Genomic DNA, 23,232 nt, shown 5'->3' on the forward strand with positions numbered 1-23,232 from the left:
GGCAGATTCTCAACCACTAGCGCCACCAGGGTAAACCCCCTCCTACATGTTTATTGCTCTACTTTACTGTCTCTTCCAGTAGCACGTAAACTTGTTCAAGTTTCTCCTGTATATATTTCTATTACTGCTGTGTTTACTTTTACAATCAAATTTCTCAAAAGAAGGCTCAACTAGGCAGGATGGCGCGTCAGAGTCATCTGTGACGGCAAGACAGGCCACCAGGCCCCCAGCAGCGCTGCGAGTGGCAAAAAGTCTGGCGCCCCGCCGCGTGAGGGGCGGAGTCACGCGCCCGTAGGGGGCGTGGCTTCCAGCGCGCGCGAGAAGGGGGCCGGCACCGCTTGCGTGCACACAGTCAGCGGCTGCGCGCGCAGCAGGCTCGGGGCGTGGATGGCGGCTGTGGCGACTGGAAACGGGGCTTTCCAGGATGAGGAGGGCACCGGTGGGGACGCAGCGGCTCCGCAGCCCCATGCCCCGACGAGTGCGCCCGGGGCTCGTCTCTCGAGGCTGCCTCTGGCGCGAGTGAAGGCCTTGGTGAAGGCGGACCCCGACGTGACGCTCGCAGGACAGGAAGCCATCTTCATTCTGGCACGAGCCGCGGTGCGGCCGGGGCACAATGGGGTGGCGGGGGTGCCTGGCGAGGGGCGGGGCTCGGGGCCTTTCCGAAGGGCGGGGCTTAGCGAGCCTTTGGTCCAGGTTTGGGGAACGCGGGGAGCCAGAAGAGGATCTGGGGCGGGGTGTGCTGAGCACCGGGAGGTGAGAGGTTCTGGGGCCGGATTCTGAGGTGTGAGCATAGGAAGGGAGGACGGAAAAAGCGTCGCGTAAAGTGGTTGTACTGGTTTGCTAACATACCTACCTCTTCTTGAGGGCCTGAACACGACTTTAATTTGCATCTCCAGTCTAACACTGAACTTGTAGGAACCTCAAGTAAATGAGTGTGGTGGATCTACAAGTGAGGGAGGGACGGATGTGTCGTGGGCGACTGCGGGAGGGGGAAGGGGACTAGACTTTTATGAAGTCCAGGAGAACCTTCAACTTCCCTGAGAACCTCTCTTTCACCCCTGTCCGTTCCCCCACCGCCAACAGAAGCACACACAAGAATTGTACTAGAATTCATCCATACAACTCTGCTTGGTTGTTTTGCTTTTTCAATTTTGGTTTGTTTATTATAACTTTTATTGTTTTTGAAATTTTTTTTCTGCTTTTCTTCACAGGAACTGTTTGTGGAAACCATTGCAAAAGATGCCTACTGTTGTGCTCAACAGGGGAAGAGGAAAACCCTTCAGAGGAGAGATTTGGGTAGAGTGTCACTTTGGTATCTTGGATCTGGGGGCAGACAAGAGAGGGCTGGTTGAGGTTTTCCCTTGCACTGTTTAAGACAGCATCACTGTAAGATGAGCGGTGCCACAGGTCTCTTCCTACGATGTTTTCTCTTGGGCTGCCACAGTGCCAGAAAACCCTACCTTTTGAAAATCTGCTTTGGGTGGCTGGAGAGGTGCTGGGACAGAGAACCAAAGGAGTCTAGATGTTGCCAAAGCTAACTAGACCCCTTTATACCTTCTGCCATATGGTACCAGGCTTGACTGTTTTTTATTCGCCTAGAAAGTAGAGGTTTGATTTCTGACTCTACTTTTTAGCTGGTAACCCTAGAACATCTGTAAGCTTTCATATACCATAATCTCGCTTTCCCTTCTGTATAGGCAACACTTCTCTGATGACTTTCAGAGCAAAGATGTTCCCCTCAGTGAGCAGTATTTAACCAGGCTTTTCTTATTTTCTTACTCTCAGAGAGACAGCTGATACGTAAGATTTGGTGGTGGAGTAGATATGGATCTCAAGATAGCAAGGGACAAATTTTATAAATGCCCTAATTTGCATACAGCCTCATGCCCTTCACTGTGGGTTGTGCTTTTGTAAGAGGTTGATGCCCAAATGACCAGAGTTAGTCAGGTGTCCCTTTACCTTGTGTTTCAGATAATGCAATAGAAGCTGTGGATGAATTTGCTTTCCTGGAAGGTGAGTTCTCTATCACGGGGTAATCATTTCCACCTGTCTTTCCCATGCTAACGATCTGCCTTCAAAACCTTATAAAACCGATGGCCTGGTTCTTCCTTGTTCATGTAGGAATAATTTTCTCCCCATTTCCTATTAAGATAGGAAAAACAAATTCTAATTCAAATTCCCTTGGGTAGTTAGAACTTCTTCCTGGAAACTGCTTAACCATAAAAAAATGGAAGGGACTATAAAGACCCCAGTGTAGTTAGGTGGATTCAGAAGTTTGATTCTTACTTTGATCTCCATTCTTAGATATAAATCTTACCCCTCATCATAATGCTAGAGATCAGAAATGATTGCCAACATTTAAAGGGTTGCTTCTTCTTCTTTTTTCTTCTTCAGCAGTCTGTGTAAAGTGATTATTTTGCCGCAGTGAGATTCTATTCTGGCCTGTATCTATTTGTTCTTAGGAATTTTAGATTAACTCTTGTATACTAACTAAATCTTGTCATTGAAATAGAAAATATTTGAGATACCTCATTTTAACTAACTTCTCTTAGAGCTCTCTCTCCTACTTAATTCCTAAATCTGATCAGCTTACTATTCCCTACATATATTCTGATTGAAGAGCTTTGCGAAAGCCGTGCACCTTCAGTTCATTCTCACCTTTATCACACCAGGATGTTCTCAACTATCTCCCTGAAGCCTCATTACTTTCAGAAATCTTTTCTTGAATTATTTATTTCACTATTTTTACTCCTTTGTTCTGCATCTGTAATCAACCTAGGCCCCTGGCCCTCTTGATATATTCTTTTAAATGTCTTTTAAGATATATTCCCATGGCTAGCTTTGAGCCTAGATTATTGAGTATTCTCTTAATTTGTAGATCTTTTTTAAGTCTCTTTTCTGATTACTCATTTCTCTTAAAAATAACTTGTTAGCTGCCTACCTAAGGCAGACAATTTCTTGTGACTGACATCCTATCAGTTCCTCAATCAAAAATGTTTGGAGCCTAACTCTACCTGTTTTTCTTTGTTTTTTTTTTTTTTTTTTTTTTTTTTGCGTTACGCGGGCGTCTCACTGTTGTGGCCTCTCCCATTGCGGAGCTTAGGCTCCGGACGCGCAGGCTCAGCGGCCATGGCTCACGGGCCTAGCCGCTCCGCGGCATGTGGGATCTTCCCGGACCGGGGCACAAACCCACGTTCCCTGCATCGGCAGGTGGACTCGCAATCACTGCACCACCAGGGAAGCCCCTACCTGTTTATTTTTATTTTTAAATATGGAATACTTCATGAATTTGTGTGTCATCCTTGCACAGGGACCATGCTAACCTTCCCTGTATCGTTACAATTTTAGTAAGTGTACTGCTGAAGTGAGCACTCCTACCTGTTTATTTTTAATTACCATCTTTTCAAAGAGATGAGTGATGTGATCAAATTTCTATTTAAAGACATAAAACTGCCAACCTCTGGTGCCAGGATGATAAATTGGAGGGTGCTAGGAATAGAAGTGGAGAGAACTTAACAAAGTTTTCCACTTTAGCCTATACCATGCATAGTGCTTGGCTTTTTAATAAATGGCCATTTAATGAGTGGTGGATGTGTTCATTTTCATCTTTGGATTCAACAATCTGAGTAGTTGAATCCCTCTGCTCTATTCTACATTAGTAGATCTGAATTTTGGTCATTTTAGCCCCCTTGGATTTAGTCAGTATTATATTATTTTGTACCTGGTAAAATAAATGTTCTTATGTCCTTAGATGTGTATGTTCTAAGTGAAATTTTTTTTCTTTTTAATTGAGTCAGTATATATTCCTGTTTAAAAGTGAAATAGTTACCTAACGACTTATAATGAAATGGCCCTCATCCTTTTATTATTTCTGTTTTTAGCTTTTCACATGGCTTCTTATATTTCTGAATAATATGCTTTGTTGTTGATTTATCAGCTGTAGATCTTATGTTTTGACTTCCTGCTATGATAAATGAAGGTTTGGCTAACCTATACTACCCTCTCAGTTCCTTCCCTCCTTTCTGATTTTTTGTAGTTTTATCATTATTTTTAGTTCCTTTGTTACCTTTACAATTTATATAACATGCTAAAATATGTTTTTTTTGGTTGGCTCCTCACTTTGTAAGGTATGACTGTTAGTTCTCTTATTCCTTCCTTTCCCATTTTTAGCTCACTTCTAGCTCTCACTTTGTGTCAAGGCTGAAAACATACCTCCTTATCATAATTAGATCTTCCATGCTATATAGGTTGAGTGTAGAAGTTGAAAAACGGTATTGTGAACAGTCTTCCTCTACCCTCTCTGTCCTTTAATCCCTTATATAGGTCCCCTCCCTTCACGTAGCGGTTATTAGTCTCTTGTGTAATCTTCTGGGTATTTTAATGCAAATATGTTTATGTATGTGTATATATATATTCTTTTTTAAGCCTTTCCTTATGAAATGAGTATGGCATAGAATATGTATATCTTTTTTGGATACTGCCAAACATCCTGTATACCTGATTCACATCTCTATCAGCAGTGTATGACAGTTCCCATTGTTCCTCATTCTCACCAACACTTGGTATTATCAGGGTTTGATTTTTGCCAGTCTGGTAGGAACAACATTGATGAGCGTTTTTATCATAAAAGGGTGTAGGATTTTGTTAAATGTTTTTTCTGCGTCTGTTAAGATGATCATGTGGTTTTTGTCTTTCCTTTTGTTAATGTGGTATATCACGTTGATTGATTTGTGAATATTGAATTATCCTTACATCCCTGGAATAAATTCTACTTGATCATGTTGTATGATCCTTTTTAAATATATTATTGGATTTGGTTTGCTAGTATTTTGTTGAGGGTGTTTGCATTTATATTCATCAGTGATAATTGGCCTGTAATTTTTTTGTTTGTAGTTTCTTTGTCTGGTTTTGGTATCAGGGTAATGGTGGTCTTACTGTAGAATGAATTTGGGAGTGTTTCATCCTCCAGGTTTTTGGAATAGTTTGAGAAGGACAGGTACTAGCTCTTCTTTATATGTTTGGTAGAATTTCTCTGCGAAGCCATCTGGTCCTGGAGTTTTGTTGCTGGGTGTTTTTTGATTAATAATTCAGTTTCACTACTGGTGGTCCAGCTGTTCAGATTATCTATTTCTTTCTCATTCAGTCTTGGAATGTTGTCTGTTTCTAGAAATGTATCCATTTCTTCTAGATTGCCCAATTTGTTGGCATATAACTGTTGGTAGTAGTCTCTTATGATTTTTTTGTATCTCTTATTTTGTTTATTTGGAGCCTCATTTTTTCTTGATGAGTTGACTGAAGACTTCAATTTTGTTTATCTTTTCAAAAAACCAGCTCTTGGTTTCATTGATCTTTCTATCGTTTTATGTTTCTCTGTTTCATTTTTTTTCTCTCTGATCTTTATTGTTACCTTTGTTCTGCTGACTTTCGGCTTTGTCCTTTTTCTTCTAATTCTTTTAGGTGGTAGGTTACGTTGTTTGAGATTTTTCTCATTTCTCGAGGTAGGCCGCTGTTCCTCCAAACTTTTCTCTTAGAACTGCTTTTGCTGCATCCCATAGATTTTGGAAAGTTGTGTTTCCATTTTTATTTGTCTTGAGGTAGTTTCTGATTTTCTCTTGGATTTCTTCAGTGACCCATTGGTTTTTTAGTAGCATATGTTTAGTCTCCGCATGTTTGTATTTTCCCCATTTTTCTTCCTGTGATTGATTTCTGGTTTCGCATCATTGTGGTGGGAAAAAATGCTTGATATAATTTCTACCCTCTTAAATTTGTTGAGACTTGTTTAGTTAACTGGCATGTGATCTGTCCTGGAGAACATTCTTTGTGCATTTGAAAAGAATGTGTATTCTGTTGTTTTTGGGTGGAATATCCTGTAGGTATCTTTTAAGTTAACTGGTCTAATATGTCATTTATGACCACAGTTTCCTTATTGACTTTGTATCTGGATGATCTGTCCATTGATGTAAGTGGGGTGTCAAAATCCCCTACTACTATTGTATTACTCTCAATTTCTCCTTTTATGTCTGTTACTGTTTGCTTTATGTACTAGGTACTCCTATATTAGGTGCATATGTTACTGAATGTTACATCCTATCTTTGTATTGATCCCTTTATCATTATATAATGCCCTTCTTTGTCTTTTGTTATAGACTTTGCTTTAAAGGCTATTTTGTCTGAGAGGACTATTGCTACCCCAGCTTTCTTGTTATTTCCATTTGCATGAAATATCTTTTTCCATCCCCACACTTTCAGTCTGTGTATGTCTGAAGCTTTGAGGTGGGTCTCTTGTAAGCAGCATAATAGATAGGTATTGTTTTTTCATCCACCCTATGCTTATGATTGGAGCATTTAGTCCATTGACATTTAAGGTCATTATTGATAGGTACATACTTACTGCCATTTTGTTCATTGTTTTCTGGTTTTTATATTTCTTTCCTGTTCTTCTGCTTTTAGTTTCTTCCCTTGTGCTTTGATGATTCTGTTTAGTGTTATGCTTGTGTTCCTTTCTCTCTAGTTTTTGTTTATCTGTTATAGGATTTTGATTTGTGGTTACCATGGGGTTCATATATGTTGACCTATATATAACTACATGTTTTAAACTGGTAGTCATTTAAGTTCAAACACATTCTAAAAGATGTACATTTTTTCACTCCATTCCCCTATGTTTTATGGTTTTGATGTCATATTTTACATCTTCATGTTTATTCCTTAACTGTTATTATAGTTATAGTTGATTTTACAATTTTTTATCCTTTTTTTTTTTTTTTTGGTGGCTGTGCTATGTGGCTTGTGGGATCTTAGTTCTCTGACCAGGGATTAAACCTGGGCCCACGGCAGTGAAAGCACTGAGTCCTAACCACTGGACCACCAGGGAATTCTCTGGTTTTTGTCTTTTAATCTTCATACTAGCTTATTTCAGAGGTTGATCTACAGCCTTTTAATATATATTTGCCTATACAATTGGGATTTTTCCTTTCCTATAGATTCTTTCTTCCTGTTGTAGCCTTTTATTTTCCACGTAAAGAAGACTCTTTAACATTTCTGCTTTATTTATCTGGATATCTGTTTCCTTCTTCAGGATCAGGAAGTATTCAGCCATAATTTCATCAAATACATTTTTGATCCCTCTCTCTCTCTTCTTCTGGGACCCCTATAGTTTGAATGTTGGTATGCTTGATGTTGTCCCAGAGGTCCCTTATACTATATTCATTTTTTAATGTTTTTCTTTTTGCTGTTCTGATTGGGTGATTTCTGTTATTCTATCTTCAGATCATTTTTGCATTCTTCTGTATCACCTAGTCTTCTGTTAATTCCTTCTGGGGTGTTTTTCATTTCAGTTCTGACTAGTTCTTTCATATACTTTCTAGTTCCTTGTAAAAACTTTCACTGTTCATCTGTTCTTTTCCCTAGTTCAGTTAGCACTCTTGTTTACTAATGCTTTGAACTTTTTATCTGGCAAATTACTTATTTCTGTTTCATTAGTTGTTTTTTCAGGGTTTTTTCCTTGTTCTTTCATTTTAAAGAAATTCCTTTGTCTTCTCATTTTGCTTAACTTTCTCTGTCTCTGTGAAATTAGGTGAAACAGTTACCCATCCTGGTCTTGAAGGGGTGTGCTTGTGTGGGAGCATCACTATATAGTCTGTGTGTGCTCAGTGGCTTTGATGGGAGAGCTGGATCTGAAGTGAATACAAGTCACATCTTACCCCAGAGTGTGCTGGCAGCTATCACCTTGGTAGAAGGTGGGGCTGGACATGGAGGGGCTGGAGCCAGAGGCAGGTGCGAGCTGGGTCTTCTCCACTCCTCAGTTGCCAACACTGCCCTATCAGGAGTGGTGTCAGGTCCCAAATTGCTGGAGCAGAAACCCTGAGAGTAGGGTCTGAGTTGGTTCTGTTCAATTTGAGTGTGTGCTCTTCCCCCCTCCCCACATCAGCACCTTTGCTCTGAGGGGAGCAGTGCTGGAACCAGAGGGTCCGGATTGGGCACCCAGTGGAGGCTGGTGCCTGCACTTGGATGGTCCTGGCACCAGTCAGAGCTACAGACTGCTTGTGATGTGCTGCCTCTGTGAATGCTAGTAATGGGTGCTCTTTCCCTGTTTGGGTGCTGTGCCAAGTTTGAGCCTACTGTGTCCTCCACAGTTGTGCACTTTCCTCTGCAGTGGCAGCCTTTGCCCTAGTGGGGAACGGCTGTGGAGCAAGAGGGGCCAGAGTGGGCATTTGGCGTGGACTGGGGTACGTGCTGGGGTGGTCCCAGCACCAGTCAGAACTCCAGACCACTCCTGATTTGCTGCCCTGTGACCACCAGTCATGGGTTCCCTTGCTCTATTCAGATGCTGTGCCAGATCCAAGCCAGCTCCGTCCCTGACAACTGTGTGCTGTCCTCAGCTGTGGCAGCCTTAGCCCTAGTGTGGAGCTGTGCTGTGGAGTAAGGGGGGCTGGAGGGGGTGCTTGGTGTGGGCTGGGGCACGCACTGGGTGGTCACAGTTTCAGTCTGCTTCCTCTGCCTTGTTTTGGGAGTAAGCAATCATGTGTGCACCCTTCACGAGTGGAGTCTAGGTTTCTTACAGCCACACTGTCAGTCCCACTGGATTTCAAACCAGCTAAGAGGACTCGTCCTCCTTGTGTTGGACCCCAGAGCTGGGGTGCCCATGTTGTGATTCAAACTGCTCACTACCCAGGGAGACTCTCCAAGCCTGTCCCAACCTGACCACTTCTCTTCTGTTCCTACCTGACTCTGTGTGGATCTTTCTTACAGCTTTGGTTGTACAGGAGTTCTGACAGTCTCCAGGTAGTTTTCAGTGAGAATTCCTCCACATGTGGATGTATTTTTGATGTGTGTGATGTGAATTATTTTAAGGCTTATATTCTTTGTCTTTAAGTGGGGCATTTAATTTAATGTAGTTAATGATATATATGGGTTAGAAGTACCATCTTATTTTGTGCTTTCTATCTGTCTTATTTTATTCTTTTCTTTCCATTTTTTACCATTTTTTGAGTATAACTTATTCAGTTTTCCCTCTCAATTTGGAAGTTGTATACTCTTTTTTTTTGCTACCCTACCAGTTACTACATGCATCCTTAATTTATCAGAGCCTAGTGTTAGTACCTTTCCCTTTATCCTCAACAAAATGGGATCTTAGAATCCATTAGCTCAATTTACAAGTCCTTCATCCCCCACTTATGTTGGTATTGTCACCTATTTTGTGTTGTCTTTGTCAATCCACATAAGGCTATATTATATTATTGCTATATTATTCAGACAATGATATATAAATTTATCCATATATTTATCCTGTCTTTGGTCATTTTTCCTTTTTATATTTCTGCTTCTCCGTTTGTGATCATTTCTTTCTTTCTGAAGTAAATCCTAAAGGGTCTGATGGTAGCAAACTCTGCTTTTCTTTTTTGGTATAAAAAAGCCTTTATTTTATTTTTTTTCTCTACCTGCTCTGGCTCACTGATTTACTTTCTTAATTGAAAGATATTTTGCTGAATATAGAATTCTAGGTGGAATTTTGTTTTAGCACCTTGAAACAATCATTCTTCTCTCTTTTGAAGCAAATTTGTCCCTTTTTTCTGTCTGCTTTGAAGATTTTCTCTTTATTTATTCTGTAGTTTCACTCGTTATCTAGGTATAATTTCCTTTTATGTAGTCTGCTTAGGCTTTTTCTTTTTTCATCTTTATTGGAGTATAATTGCTTTACAATGGTGTGTTAGTTTCTGCTTTATAACAAAGTGAATCAGTTATACATATATATATGTTGCCATATCTCTTCCCTCTTGTGTCTCTCTCCTTCCCACTGTCCCTAACCCACCCCTCCAGGCGGTCACAAAGCACCGAGCTGATCTCCCTGTGCTATGCGGCTGCTTCCACTAGCTATCTACCTTACGTTTGGTAGTGTATATATGTCCATGCCTCTCTCTCACTTTGTCACAGCTTACCCTTCCCCCTCCCCATATCGTCAACTCCATTCTCTAGTAGGTCTGTGTCTTTATTCCTGTCTTACCCCTAGGTTCTTCATGACCTTTTTTTTTTTCCCTTAGATTCCATATATATGTGTTAGCAAATGGTGTTTGTTTTTCTCTTTCTGACTTACTTCACTCTGTATGACAGACTCTAGGTCTATCCACCTCATTACAAATAGCTAAATTTCGTTTCTTTTTATGGCTGAGTAATATTCCATTGTATATATGTGCCACATTTTCTTTATCCATTCATCTGATGATGGGCACTTAGGTTGTTTCCATCTCTGGGCTATTGTAAATAGAGCTGCAATGAACATTTTGGTACGTGACTCTTTTTGAATTATGGTTTTCTCAGGGTATATGCCCAGTAGTGGGATTGCTGGGTCATATGGTAGCTCTATTTGTAGTTTTTTAAGGAACCTCCATACTGTTCTCCACAGTGGCTGTATCAATTTACATTCCCACCAACAGTGCAAGAGTGTTCCCTTTTCTCCACACCCTCAACAGCATTTATTGTTTGTAGATTTTTTGATGATGGCCATTCTGACTGGTGTGAGATGATATCTCATTGTAGTTTTGATTTGCATTTCTCTAATGATTAATGAAGTTGAGCATTCTTTCATGTGTTTGTTGGCAGTCTGTATATCTTCTTTGGAGAAATATCTATTTAGGTCTTCTGCCCATTTTTGGATTGAGTTGTTTGTTTTTTTGTTATTGGACTGCATGAGCTGCTTATAAATTTTGGAGATTAATCCATTGTCAGTTGCTTCATTTGCAAATATTTTCTCCCATTCTGAGGATTGTCTTTTGGTCTTGTTTATGGTTTCCTTTGCTGTGCAAAAGCTTTGAAGTTTCATTAGGTCCCATGTGTTTATTTTTATTTTTTTATTTCCATTTCTCTAGGAGATGGGTCAAAAAGGATCTTGCTGTGATTTATGTCGCAGAGTATTCTGCCTATGTTTTCCTCTAAGAGTTTGATAGTTTCTGGCCTTATATTTAGGTCTGTAATCCATTTTGAGCTTATTTTTGTATATGGTGTTAGGGAGTGATCTAATCTCATACTTTTACATGTAGCTGTTCAGTTTTCCCAGCACAACTTATTGAAGAGACTGTCCTTTCTCCACTGTACATTCCTGACTCCTTTAACAAAGATAAGGTGACCGTACGTGCGTGGGTTTGTCTCTGGGCTTTCTATCCTGTTCCATTGATTTATCTTTCTGTTTTTGTGCCAGTACCATACTATCTTGATTACTGTAGCTTTGTAGTATAGTCTGAGGTCGGGGAGCCTGATTCCTCCAGCTCAGTTTTTCGTTCTCAAGATTGCTTTGGCTATTCGGGGTATTTTGTGTTTCCATACAAATTGTGAAATTTTTTGTTCTAGTTCTGTGAAAAATACCAGTGATAGTTTGATAGGGATTGCGTTGAATCTGTAGATTGCTTTGGGTAGTAGAGTCATTTTCACAATGTTGATTCTTCCAATCCACGAACATGGTATATCTCTCCATCTATTTGTATCATCTTTAATTTCTTTCATCAGTGTCTTATAATTTTCTGCATACAGGTCTTTTGTCTCCTTAACTAGGTTTATCCTAGATATTTTATTTTTTGTTGCAATGGTAAATGGGAGTGTTTTCTTGATTTCACTTTCAGATTATTCATCCTTAGTGTATAGGAATGCCAGAGATTTCTGTGCATTAATTTTGTATTCTGCTACTTTACCAAATTCATTGATTAGCTCTAGTAGTTTTCTGGTAGCATCTTAGGGTTCTCCATGTATAGTATCATGTCATCTGAAAACAGTGACATCTTTACTTCTTCTTTTCTGATTTGAATTCATTTTATTTCCTTTTCTTCTCTGATTGCTGTGGCTAAAACTTCCAAAACTATGTTGAATAAGAGTGGTGAGAGTGGGCAACCTTGTCTTGTTCCTGATCTTAGTGGAAATACTTTCAGTTTTTCACCATTGAGGACAGTGTTGGCTGTGGGTTTGTCATATATGGCCTTTATTATGTTGAGGAAAGTTCCCTGTATGCGTACTTTCTGCAGGGTTTAAATCATAAATGGGTGTTGAATTTTGTCAAAAGCTTTCTCTGCATCTGTTGAGAGGATCATATGGTGTTTCTCCTTCAGTTTGTTAATATGGTGTATCACGTTGATTGATTTGCGTATATTGAAGAATACTTGCATTCCTGGAATAAACCCCACTTGATCATGGTTTATGATCCTTTTAATGTGCTGTTGGATTCTGTTTGCTAGTATTTTGTTGAGGATTTTTGTATCTATGTTCATCAGTGATATTGGCCTGTAGTTTTCTTTATTTGTGACATCCTTGTCTGGTTTTGGTATCAGAGTGATGGTGGCCTCGTAGAATGAGTTTGGGAGTGCCCTCTGCTATATTTTGGAAGAGTTTGAGAAGGATAGGTGTTAGCTCTTCTCGAAATTTTTGATAGCATTTGCCTGTGAAGCCATTTGGTCCTGGGCTTTTGTTGGTTGGCAGATTTTTAATCACAGTTTCAATTTCATTGCTTGAGATTGTTCTGTTCATATTTTCTATTTCTTCCTGATTCTGACTTGGCAGGTTGTGCATTTCTAAGAATTTGTCCATTTCTTCCAGGTTGTCCATTTTATTGGCATAGAGTTGCTTGTAGTAATCTCTCATGATCTTTTGTATTTCTGCAGTGTCAGTTGTTACTTCTCCTTTTTCATTTCTAATTCTATTGATTTGAGTCTTCTCCCTTTTTTTCTTGATGAGTGTGACTAATGGTTTATCAATTTTGTTTATCTTCTCAAAGAACCAGCTTTTAATTTTATTGATATTTGCTCTCATTTCCTTCATTTCTTTTTCATTTATTTCTGATCTGATTTTTATGATTTCTTTCCTTCTGCTAACTTTGGGGTTTTTTTGTTCTTCTTTCTCTAATTGCTTTAGGTGCATGGTTAGGTTGTTTATTCGAGATGTTTCCTGTTTCTTAAGGTAGGATTGTATTGCTATAAACTTCCCTCTTAGAATTGCTTTTGCTGCATCCCATAGATTTTGGGTTGTTATGTCTCCATTGTCATTTGTTTCTGGGTATTTTTTGATTTCCTATTGGATGTCTTCAGTGATCACTTCATTATTAAGTAGTATATTGTTTAGCCTCCATGTGTTTGTATTTTTTACAGATCTTTTCCTCTAATTGATATCTAGTCTCATAACGTTGTAGTTGGAAAAGATACTTGAAACAATTTCAGTTTTCTTTTTTTTTTAGTTTTCTTAAATTTACCAAGGTTTGACTTGTGACCCAAGATATGATCTATCCTGGAGAATGTTCTATGAGCACTTGAAAAAAATGTGTATTCTGTTGTTTTTGGATGGAATGTCCTATAAATATCAATTAAGTCCATCTTGTTTAATGTATCATTTAAAGCTTTGTTTCCTTATTTATTTTAATTTTGGATGATCTGTCCATTGGTGAAAGTGAGGTGTTAAAGTCCCCTAGTATGAATGTGTTACGGTCGATTTCCCCATTTATGGCTGTTAGTATTTGCCTTATGTATTGAGGTGCTCCTATGTTGGGGCATAAATATTTACAATTGTTATATCTTCTTCTTGGATCGATTCCTTGATCATTATATAGTGTCCTTCTTTGTCTCTTCTAATAGTCTTTATTTTAAAGTCTATTTTGTCTGGTATGAGAATTGCTACTCCAGCTTTCTTTTGGTTTTCATTATCATGAAATATATTTTTCTATCCCCTTACTTTCAGTCTGTATATCTCTAGGTCTGAAGTGGGTCTCTTGTAGACAGCAAATATATGGGTCTTGTTTTTGTATCCATTCAGCCAATCTGTGTCTTTGGTGGGAGCATTTAATCCATTTACATTTAAGGTAATTATCGATATGTATGTTCCTTTTCCCATTTTCTTAATTGTTTTGGGTTCGTCATTGTAGGTCTTTTCCTTCTCTTGTGTTTCTTGCTTAGAGAAGTTCCTTTAGCAGTTGTTGTAAAGCTGGTTTGGTGGTGCTGAACTCTCTCAGGTTTTGCTTGTCTGTAAAGTTTTTAATTTCTCCATCAAATCTGCATGAGATTTTTGCTGGGTAGAGTAATCTTGGTTGCAGGTTTTTCTCCTTCATCACTTTAAATATGTCCTGCCAGTCCCTTCTGGCTTTCAGAGTTTCTGCTGAAAGATCAGTTGTTAACCTTATTGGGATTCCCTTGTGTGTTATTTGTTGTTTTTCCCTTGCTGCTTTTAATATGTTTTCTTTGTATTTAATTTTTGACAGTTTGATTAATATGTGTCTTGGCGTATTTCTCCTTGGATTTATCCTGTATGGGACTCTCTGTGCTTTCTGGACTTGATTAACTATTTCCTTTCCCATATTAGGGAAGTTGTCAACAGTAATCTCTTGAAATATTTTCTCAGTCCTTTTCTTTTTCTCTTCTTCTTCTGGAACCCCTATAATTCGAATGTTGTCCCAGAGGTCTCTGAGTCTGTCCTCAGTTCTTTTCATTCTTTTTTCTTTATTCTGCTCTGCAGTAGTTATTTCCACTATTTTATCTTCCAGGTCATTTCTCCGTTCTTCTGCCTCAGTTATTCTGCTATTGATCCCATCTAGAGTTCTTTTAATTTCATTTATTGTGTTGTTCATCATTGTTGGTTTCATCTTTAGTTCTTCTAAGTCCTTGTTAAATGTTTCTTGCATTTTGTCCATTCTGTTTCCAAGATTTTGGATCATCTTTACTATCATTATTCTGAATTCTTTTTCAGGTAGACTGCCTATTTCCTCTTCTTTTCTTAGGCCTTGTGGGTTTTTATCTTGCTCCTTCATCTGCTGTGTGTTTTTCTGTCTTCTCATTTTGCTTATCTTACTGTGTTTGGGGTCTCCTTTTTGCAGGCTGCAGGTTCGTAGTTCCCGTTGTGTTTGGTGTCTGTCCCTAGTGGCTAAGGTTGGTTTAGTGGGTTGTGAAGGCTTCCTGGTGGAGGGGACTAGTGCCTGTGTTCTGGTGGATGAGGCTGGATCTTGTCTTTCTGGTGGGCAGGTCCACGTCTGGTGGTGTGTTTTGGGGTGTCTGTGGACTTATTATGATTTTAGGCAGCCTCTCTGCTAATGGGTGGGGTTGTGTTCCTATCTTGCTAGTTGTTTGCCATAGGATGTCCAGCACTGTAGCTTGCTGGTCGTTGAGTGAAGCTGGGTGCTGGTGTTGAGATGGAGATCTCTGGGAGATTTCGCCATTCGTTATTATGTGGAGCTGGGAGGTCTGTTGTGGACCAGTGTCCTGAAGGTGGCTTTCCCACCTCAGAGGCACAGCACTGACTCCTGGCTGCAGCACCAAGAGCCTTTCATCCAAATGGCTCAGAATAAAAGGGAGAAAAAGTAGAAAGAAAGAATTAGTAGAAGTAGAAAGAAAGAGAGAAAGAGAGAAAGAAGGAAAGAAGGAAAGAAAGAAAGAAAGAAGGGAGGGAGGGAGGAAGGAAGGAAGGAGGGAAGGAAGGAAAATAAAGAAAGAAGATAAAGTAAAATAAAATAAGATAAAATATAATAAAGTTATTAAAATAAAAAATAATTATTAAGGAAAAAAAATTTAAAAATAAACAAACAAAAACAACAGTTGGATAGAACCCTAAGACAAATGGTGGAAGCAAAGCTATACAGACAATATCTCACACAGAAGCATACACATACAGATTCACAAAAAGAGGAAAAGGGGAAAAAATCATAAATCTTGTTCTCAAAGTCCACGTCCTCAATTTGCTTATGATTCGTTGTCTATTCATGTATTCCACAGATGCAGGGTACATCAAGTTGATTGTGGAGCTTTAATCCGCTGCTTCTGAGGCTGCTGGGAGAGATTTCCCTTTCTCTTCTTTGTTCTCACAGCTCCCAGGGGCTCAGCTTTGGTTTTGGCCCCGCCTCTGCGTGTAGGTCACCGGAGGGCATCTGTTCTTCGCTCAGGCAGGACGGGGTTAAAGTAGCCGCTGAATCGGGGGCTCTGGCTCACTCAGGCTGGGGGGAGGAAGGGGAACGGAATGTGGGGCGAGCCTGCAGCAGCAGAGGCCGGCGTGACGTTGCACCAGCCTGAGGTGCGCCGTGCGTTCTCCCGGGGGAGTTGTCCCTGCATCCCGGGACCCTGGCAGTGGCGGGCTGCACAGGCTCCCCGGAAGGGGGTTTTGGTTAATAACCTGTGCTCACACACAGGCTTCTTGGTGGCGGCAGCAACTGCTTAGGCTTTTTAAATCTATGGATTGATGTCTTTCATCTGTCCTGGAGAAGTCTCTTTGTCTCTCCTTTCTCTTTTTCTTTCTCCTTTCTCTCTGGGATTCACATTAAATGTATGCTAAAAGTCAACCATCATTTTGCCACTCCATGATGTATTATATGTAATTTTCCTGACCTTCCATTTTATTAATTCTCTGTTCAGTAGTCTTGTCTCCTTTAAACTTTCCTGTTGATTTATTAGTTTCAGTTCTTGTTTTTGTATTTTTCATTTTCTGTGAATTCCATTTAGTTATTTTTCAAATACATTTTGCCAGTTTGTGTTTGCTGCAATGTTTTGAAACTTGTCTTTTATTTCACTAAACGTAGTATGTACAATTGTTTATAGTCTGTGTCCAATCTAATATCCAAAACCTTTTAAGCCTGGCTTATTTATTTACTTTTCTGTCTATTGTTTCTGTTGGTACTGTCTCATGGTCTTTTTCTATTTGCTTAGTTATCTTAGTGTGTGTGTGTGTGTGTGTGTATATATATATATATATATATATATATATATATATGTATTGTTGTGGTACGCGGGCCTCTCACTGTTGTGGCCTCTCCTGTTGCGGAGCGCAGGCTCTAGACGCGCAGGCTCAGTGGCCATGGCTCACGCGCCTAGCCGCTCCGTGGCATATGGGATCTTCCCAGACTGGGGCACGAACCTGTGTCCCCTGCATTGGCAGGCAGACTCTCAACCACTGTGCCACCAGGGAAGCCCTATCTTGGTATATTTGTCATTGTATTAATATTTGAAAAAATAATTTGTTGGATAATTATTTGAGGCCAGTATAATGAGACCTTTCTTCAAAGATTTTCATTTGCTTCTGCAAGACACCTAGGGGCATGTATCAGTGCAGAACCTCCTTTTTGAATCTAAGACTTGAGGATTCCTTGATCACTGTGGTGATATCAACTGTGATGGCAGGTCTGTGAGGGGACTGATTTAATTCTAGTTCAGCCTTACTCTGAGGGTGTAACCTTTTTGGAATCCAGCTTTTAGAAAGGGGGAAATTATCAAACCTTTTCACTTGGGCAGATTCTCAGATTTGACCCTTCATTTGCTTAGCCAAAATCGCAAACGTTTTTCAGCTCTCTTTTGGATTGGCAGAGTCCCCTGAGGTAAAAGCAGTTTTGGAGGCTGGGTTTTCTTTGTGTTTTTGCCTTCTCTAGATTTTGGGTTTGCCTTTTCTTGAGGCCTATTTAATGCCTGAAGGATTTTCTTTTTAAAAATAGTTTAATCAGTTCTATCAGTTGGTATCAGCAGAAATTTGACATTATCAAAAGCAGAGGCTATTAAAAAAATTTTGAGGTTTTTTTGCTTTGTTTTGTTCTTTTTTTATGTGTTCTTTTCCCTGAATTATTCTTTCAAATCTTTCCTTTTACTGGATAGGCTTTCTTCAAATGCCTTGTAATTTTTATTCTATTTTAGAATGAGGGAATAAGAAAGCTCTTTGGAACCTGTGTATATATGTGTATGGAGGGTGGTTATTGCCTTGCAGTTTTACTTTAGTGTGGGTAGCGGGTGGGACCAGATGTTATGTTGGGGGCCTCCAAAGGCCAGAATTGCAGAAAACTTGACTGTGGGAAGCTGGAATTTTCAGAAGCCGCTTGTTCTCCAGATAATTCATTTAGTTCTTTAGAAGAGAGCCTGCTGATTTTTTTTCAAGTTAGATTTAGTTTAAATGCTTGTTTTCTGGTAGTGCTGCACACTGGGAGGGTTGTAAGGAGATGTGGTCAACTGTTTCTCATATAGACCCTCGAGTCATTACCCATGTTAGCCTTGCATCTCTTTCTGTCATTTTTGGTGTCAGTCTAGATCCTCCCCATGAGTTTTCTAGTTAGATGGGTTCCCACCTCTGCTGCACCCCCCTCTGTTTATTGTAGGCTTATTTTCCTCTGCCCTATTTATAAACACACTTCAGTCAGATTTCTGTCAGTCAGTTTTTTGTTTCAACCAAATCTCTTTGTTGTAGATTTATATACCTGTTAAAAGATTTTTTTCCTTTCACATGGAATCTTGCATGGGAGGGCATACAAACTTGAGGGTCCAGTTTCCCATCTTTTTTTAAAGTTTAAAAAAAATTTTATTTTTGGCTGCATTGGGTCTTCATTGCTTCGTGCAGGCTTTCTCTAGTTGCGGCGAGTGGAGGCTACTCTTTGTTGCGGTGCGCAGGCTTCTCATGGTGGTGGCTTGTCTTGTTGCGGAGCACGGGATCTGGCATGTGGGCTTCAGTAGTTGCAGCATATGGGCTCAGTAGTTGTGGCTCGCAGGTTCTAGAGTGCAGGCTTAGTAGTTGTGGCACACGGGCTTATTTGCTCCATGGCATGTGGGATCTTCCCAGACCAGGTATCGAACCCATGTCCTCTACAATGGCAGGAGGATTCTTAACCACTGTGCCACCAGGGAAGTCCCCAGTTTCCTATCTTGACTTGGAACTTTTTCAAAGATTATACACTCTGCTTAGAAAACTTATTTATTTTGTATCACTCACCCCTTGTTGTAGTCTCCACAGATGCTCATTAACCAACACAATTTCTTAGCCCTTTTCCCACCTCTAAATTGAACTCTCCAGACCCAACTGCCCAGCCTCTGTAATGACATGTTCTTCCCCAAGGATCTTTTGGATGGATATTCCTCAAAATGAGTATTTTGGTCTTAGAAGAACTGCCAGTACCAAAGCAGCTGCCACTTAACTTTGCCCAGTTTGCTACATTCATCCAGCTCTTGAGGCACCTTGCTTTCAACATTGCTCTTTGTGTTTTTAGGTACTTTGGATTGATTGCTGAGCCTGGGCAGTTTTGTGAGCCTGTACCTGCATCCTTCAGCTAGGCCCTCTGCAGGTCTCAGCTTTGAAGAAGAGTCTTTGGAATACTGGACTTACACACTTTTCCTGTTCTGCCTTCACCTAAGCCTGGATAAGCAGAGATCTCACCTGTTAGCTTTTCATTATAAGGTCTTCCACTACTTGTGTCTTCCATTTCTGGCCTGGATGCAGCTGCTGCTGCTTGTGGTAGAGATATCAAAAATGATTTTGTAGGTTGCTTAATAAATGATAAGGACCAAATAAAAGTCTCTGATCAACCTCAACCTAGTGTGTTTTATCATCTTGCCTTTGTTCTTGCGTCATGACTGGAGAGCCACCATGCCTAGCCACAGATTTTTCTGATCTTCCCTGCTAGCCATTGTAAACCCCAGTCTTTCATTTATTTGTTCATTTTTTTAGCACATCAGCAGAGTGTGGCTCCAGAATTTATAGGATGTCACTTAAGGTCTTCAGAGGTCAAATAAATGTGATCCTAGATTTAAAACCAGTTAAAATATTTCAGTAGCTTTATTGAGATATAATTCACCTACCATACAATTTACCCATTTAAAGTGTACATTTCAGTAGTTTTTAATATATTCACAGATATGTAAAACTGTTGCTATAGTCAATTTTGGAGCATTGTTAAGGGAATTACATAATAGGTGGTATTTTGTGTCTGCCTTCTTTCACTTAAGATAATGTTTTGTAAGGTTTATGTTATAGCATGTATCAGTACCCATTCCTTTATTTTTAAAATTGTAAAATATACATAACATAAAATGTATCATTTTAACCACTTTTAAGTGTACAGTTCTGTGGCATTTATTCCCATTGTTATCACCATCATCCATCTCCAGAATATTTTTCATCTTCCCACACTGAAACTGAACCCATTAGAAAATAATTCCCCATTCTTCCCTTCCCCAGGCCCTAGTTAAATCTTGTTTTTTGAGAAGGTGTGGGTGACATAGGAGGAAGGAGGCAGAGTACTTAGAAAGTAGTGGTTAAGGAAAGCAGTAGGAAGCCTTGGACAGTGGGACTTAAATATTTTTGGATCATGAATAGGAGGTATAAAGTCTATAAATCTCCCTAGAAGGATGTGCAGATGCTCAATCTTGTAATGTTTTATAAGTAAATTTTCTTTTAGAATAATACTGATTTACAGAAAAGCTGCAAAGATAGTACAGAGTTCTTGTATACTCCTCACCTAGTACCCCATTGTTAACATCTTACATTGCCAGGTACATTTGTCAAACCTAAGAAACTGACATTTATATCACTATTAACTAAACTCCAGACTTTTTGGATTTCTCATTTTCCCATTAATATCCTTTTTCTGTTCTAAGATCCAATCCAGTACATTACATTTACTTGTCATGTCTCCTAGTCTCCTCTGGTCTGTTTTCTCTTTTCATGACCATGATAGCCTTCAGTAGCACTGGGGAGGTATCCAGCAGACTGTCCCTGACATGGGTTTGTCTGTTTTTCTTAGGATTAGTTAGTACCAGAACTTTGCATATAATTTCAGGGGTTACCCAGGCCCCTGAGGCCCTTCCATGGGCCTTGTATTATTGCAGATTGGAATTTAAAAGGGAATGCAGGCCTTTTTTCAAGATAAACTTAGAGGTTGCAGCCCATTAATAGGATATGAAATCAATGTACTATGTTGCCACTGTCCTTTTAAAATAATAAAAGCAGTGGAGTGTTGAACTGAGTGAAAGGTAAGTTTGTTTCATTTATATGTGTGTATATTACATCATTGTGGAAAATCTATGTGGTGGGCACAGTTTTGGCCCCCATGACCTTTGCCCCTGGTGTCATGCTTGTGAATATGTTACATGGCAAGAGGGAATGTTGCATATGTAATTAAGGTTACTAATCAGTAGACTTTAAAATAGATGATCCTGGATTGTCTGGCCAGCCCCAAAGTAATCACATGAACTCTTAAAAGCAGAGCTTTCTCCTGGCTGAGGGTAGAAGTTATAGAGATGTGGCAGAAGAGGACATCAGAAAGATTCAAAGCATGAAAAGGACATGATCTATTGTTGCTGGCTTTGAAGATGGAGAGGATCATGAGCCAAGGAATGTGGCAGCCTTTAGAAGATGATAACAACTGCTGGCTGACAGCCAGCAAGGAAATGACCTCAGTCCCATAACTGCATTGAACTGAATTCTGCCAGTAACTTGCCTGGTCTTGGAAATGGGTTGTCCCTTAGAGCCTCCAGAAAAAGCCCAGGTCAGCTGACACTTTCACTTTGGCCTGGTGAGACCCAGAGCAGATAATCTGGTCACACTGTGCCAGACTTCTAACCTGCAGAACTGTAAGATAATAAATGAGTGTTGGTTTAAGCTGCCAACTTTGTGGTAATGGTGTATTTCTTACTGGGGGTCAAGGTAAAACAGCATTGGAAAATATTGCTGTAGTAGAAAGGATCCTGGACGGGTCAAGAGACTTCGGTTCTCATCTCACTACTCCGACTACCTTAGATAAAACTGTTAATCACTTACCCTTCCTGAGTTTTCCCTCTTATCAGTTGAGTGGATTATTCTAAAGTTTCTTCCATATGACATGTTTTTCTTTTATGAACTGCCCTTTTTTTTTTCAGCAAAATTCACCCCTTTTAGTGTATAGTTTTATGAGTTTTGATAAATGCATTTAATGACCATCTCAATCAAAGATTAGAAAAGTTACACCACCACAAAAATTCCCTGTTGCTGCCTCTTTATAGTCCTCTCCCACCCAACCAGTGTGCCAGCTCCTGGCAACCACTGATCTATTTATTGCCCACATAGTTTGCCTTCATAAATGGAATCATACAGTTTGTAGACTTTTGAGCCTGGCTTCCTTAATAATGCATTTGAGATTCATTTATGTTGCTTGTATCAGTAGTTTGTTTCTTTTTATTTCTGTGTAGTATTCCATTGTATGGAATGTACATACCACATTTTGTTTATCCATTCCCCAGTTGAGGGATATTTGCCAGTTTTTGGTGATTATGAATAAAGGTGCTGTAAATATTTGCATGTAGGTTTTTGTGTGAACATTAACTTTTCATGTCTCTTGGGTAAATACGTAGGAGTGGGAATGCTGGATCTTGTAAACATATGTTTACTTTTTAAAGAATCTGCCAAACTGTTTTCCAAAGTACCAGTACCATTTTGCATTTATACCAGCAGTGTTTGAGAATTTCAGTTGTTCTGCATCCTTGCTAGCAAGTATATTGCTATAAACTTCCCTCTTAGAACTGCTTTTGCTGCATCTCATAGGTTTTGGATAGTCGTGTTTTTCTTTTCATTTGTCTCTAGGTATGTTTTTGATTTCCTCATTGATTTCTTCAGTGATCCATTAGTTGTTTAACAGCATATTGTTTAGCCTCCCTTGTTTGTATTTTTTGCAGTTTTTTTCTTGTAGTTGATTTCAATCTCATACGTTGTGGTGAGAAAAGATGCTTGACGTGATTTCAATTTTCTTAAATTTACTGAGGCTTGACTTATGGCCCAAATTGTGATCTATCCTGAAGAATGTTCCCTGTGCATTTGAAAAGAAAGTGTATTCTGCTGCTTTCGGATGGAATGTTCTATAGATATCAATTAAGTTCATCTGGTCTAATGTGTCATTTAAGGCCTTTGTTTCCTTATTGATTTTCTGTCTGGGTGATCTGTCCATTGATAAAAGTAGATTGTTAGAGTCCCCCACTATTATTGTGTTACTCTCGATTTCCTCTTTTATAGCTGTTAGCATTTGCCTTATGTACTGAGGTACTCCTATGTTGGGTGCATATATATTTATAATTGTTATATCTTCTTCTTGGATTGATTCTTTGATCATTATGTAGTGTCCTTCCTTGTCTCTTGTATCACTCTTTATTTTAAAGTCTATTTTTTCTGATACAAGTATTGCTACTCTAGCTTTATTTTGATTTCCATTTGCATGGAATACCTTTTTCCATCCTATCACTTTCATTCTATATGTGTGCCTAGATTTGAAGTGGGTCTCTGATAGATAGCATATATACGGGTCTTGTTTTTGTATCCATTCAGCCAGTCTGTGTCTTTTGGTTGGAGCATTTAATCCATTTACATGTAAGGTAATTACTGATATGTATATTCTTATTGCCATTTTATTAATTGTTTTGGGTTTGTTTTTTTAGGTGTTTTTTCTTCCCTTCCTCTTTTGTTCTCTTGTGGTTTGATGACCATCTTTAGTGTTGTGTTTGGGTTGCTTTTTCT

General features: G+C 39.4%; 1 protein-coding gene across 1 annotated transcript; it reads left to right on the top strand.

The window, feature by feature from the left end:
- Positions 1 to 339: 339 nt before the first annotated feature.
- On the top strand, positions 340 to 19,283 carry POLE4 (DNA polymerase epsilon 4, accessory subunit). The gene is made up of 4 exons (XM_082672728.1): positions 340 to 597; positions 1,212 to 1,296; positions 1,972 to 2,013; positions 18,962 to 19,283. The coding sequence occupies exons 1-4, from the start codon at positions 388 to 390 to the stop codon at positions 18,973 to 18,975; spliced, it is 351 nt and encodes a 116-aa protein (XP_082528854.1). The 5' UTR covers positions 340 to 387; the 3' UTR covers positions 18,976 to 19,283.
- Positions 19,284 to 23,232: the final 3,949 nt, after the last annotated feature.

Source organism: Grampus griseus (assembly GCF_964374135.1).
Source record: "Grampus griseus genome assembly, chromosome: 15".
In the NCBI taxonomy this organism is placed as follows: Eukaryota; Metazoa; Chordata; class Mammalia; order Artiodactyla; family Delphinidae; genus Grampus; species Grampus griseus.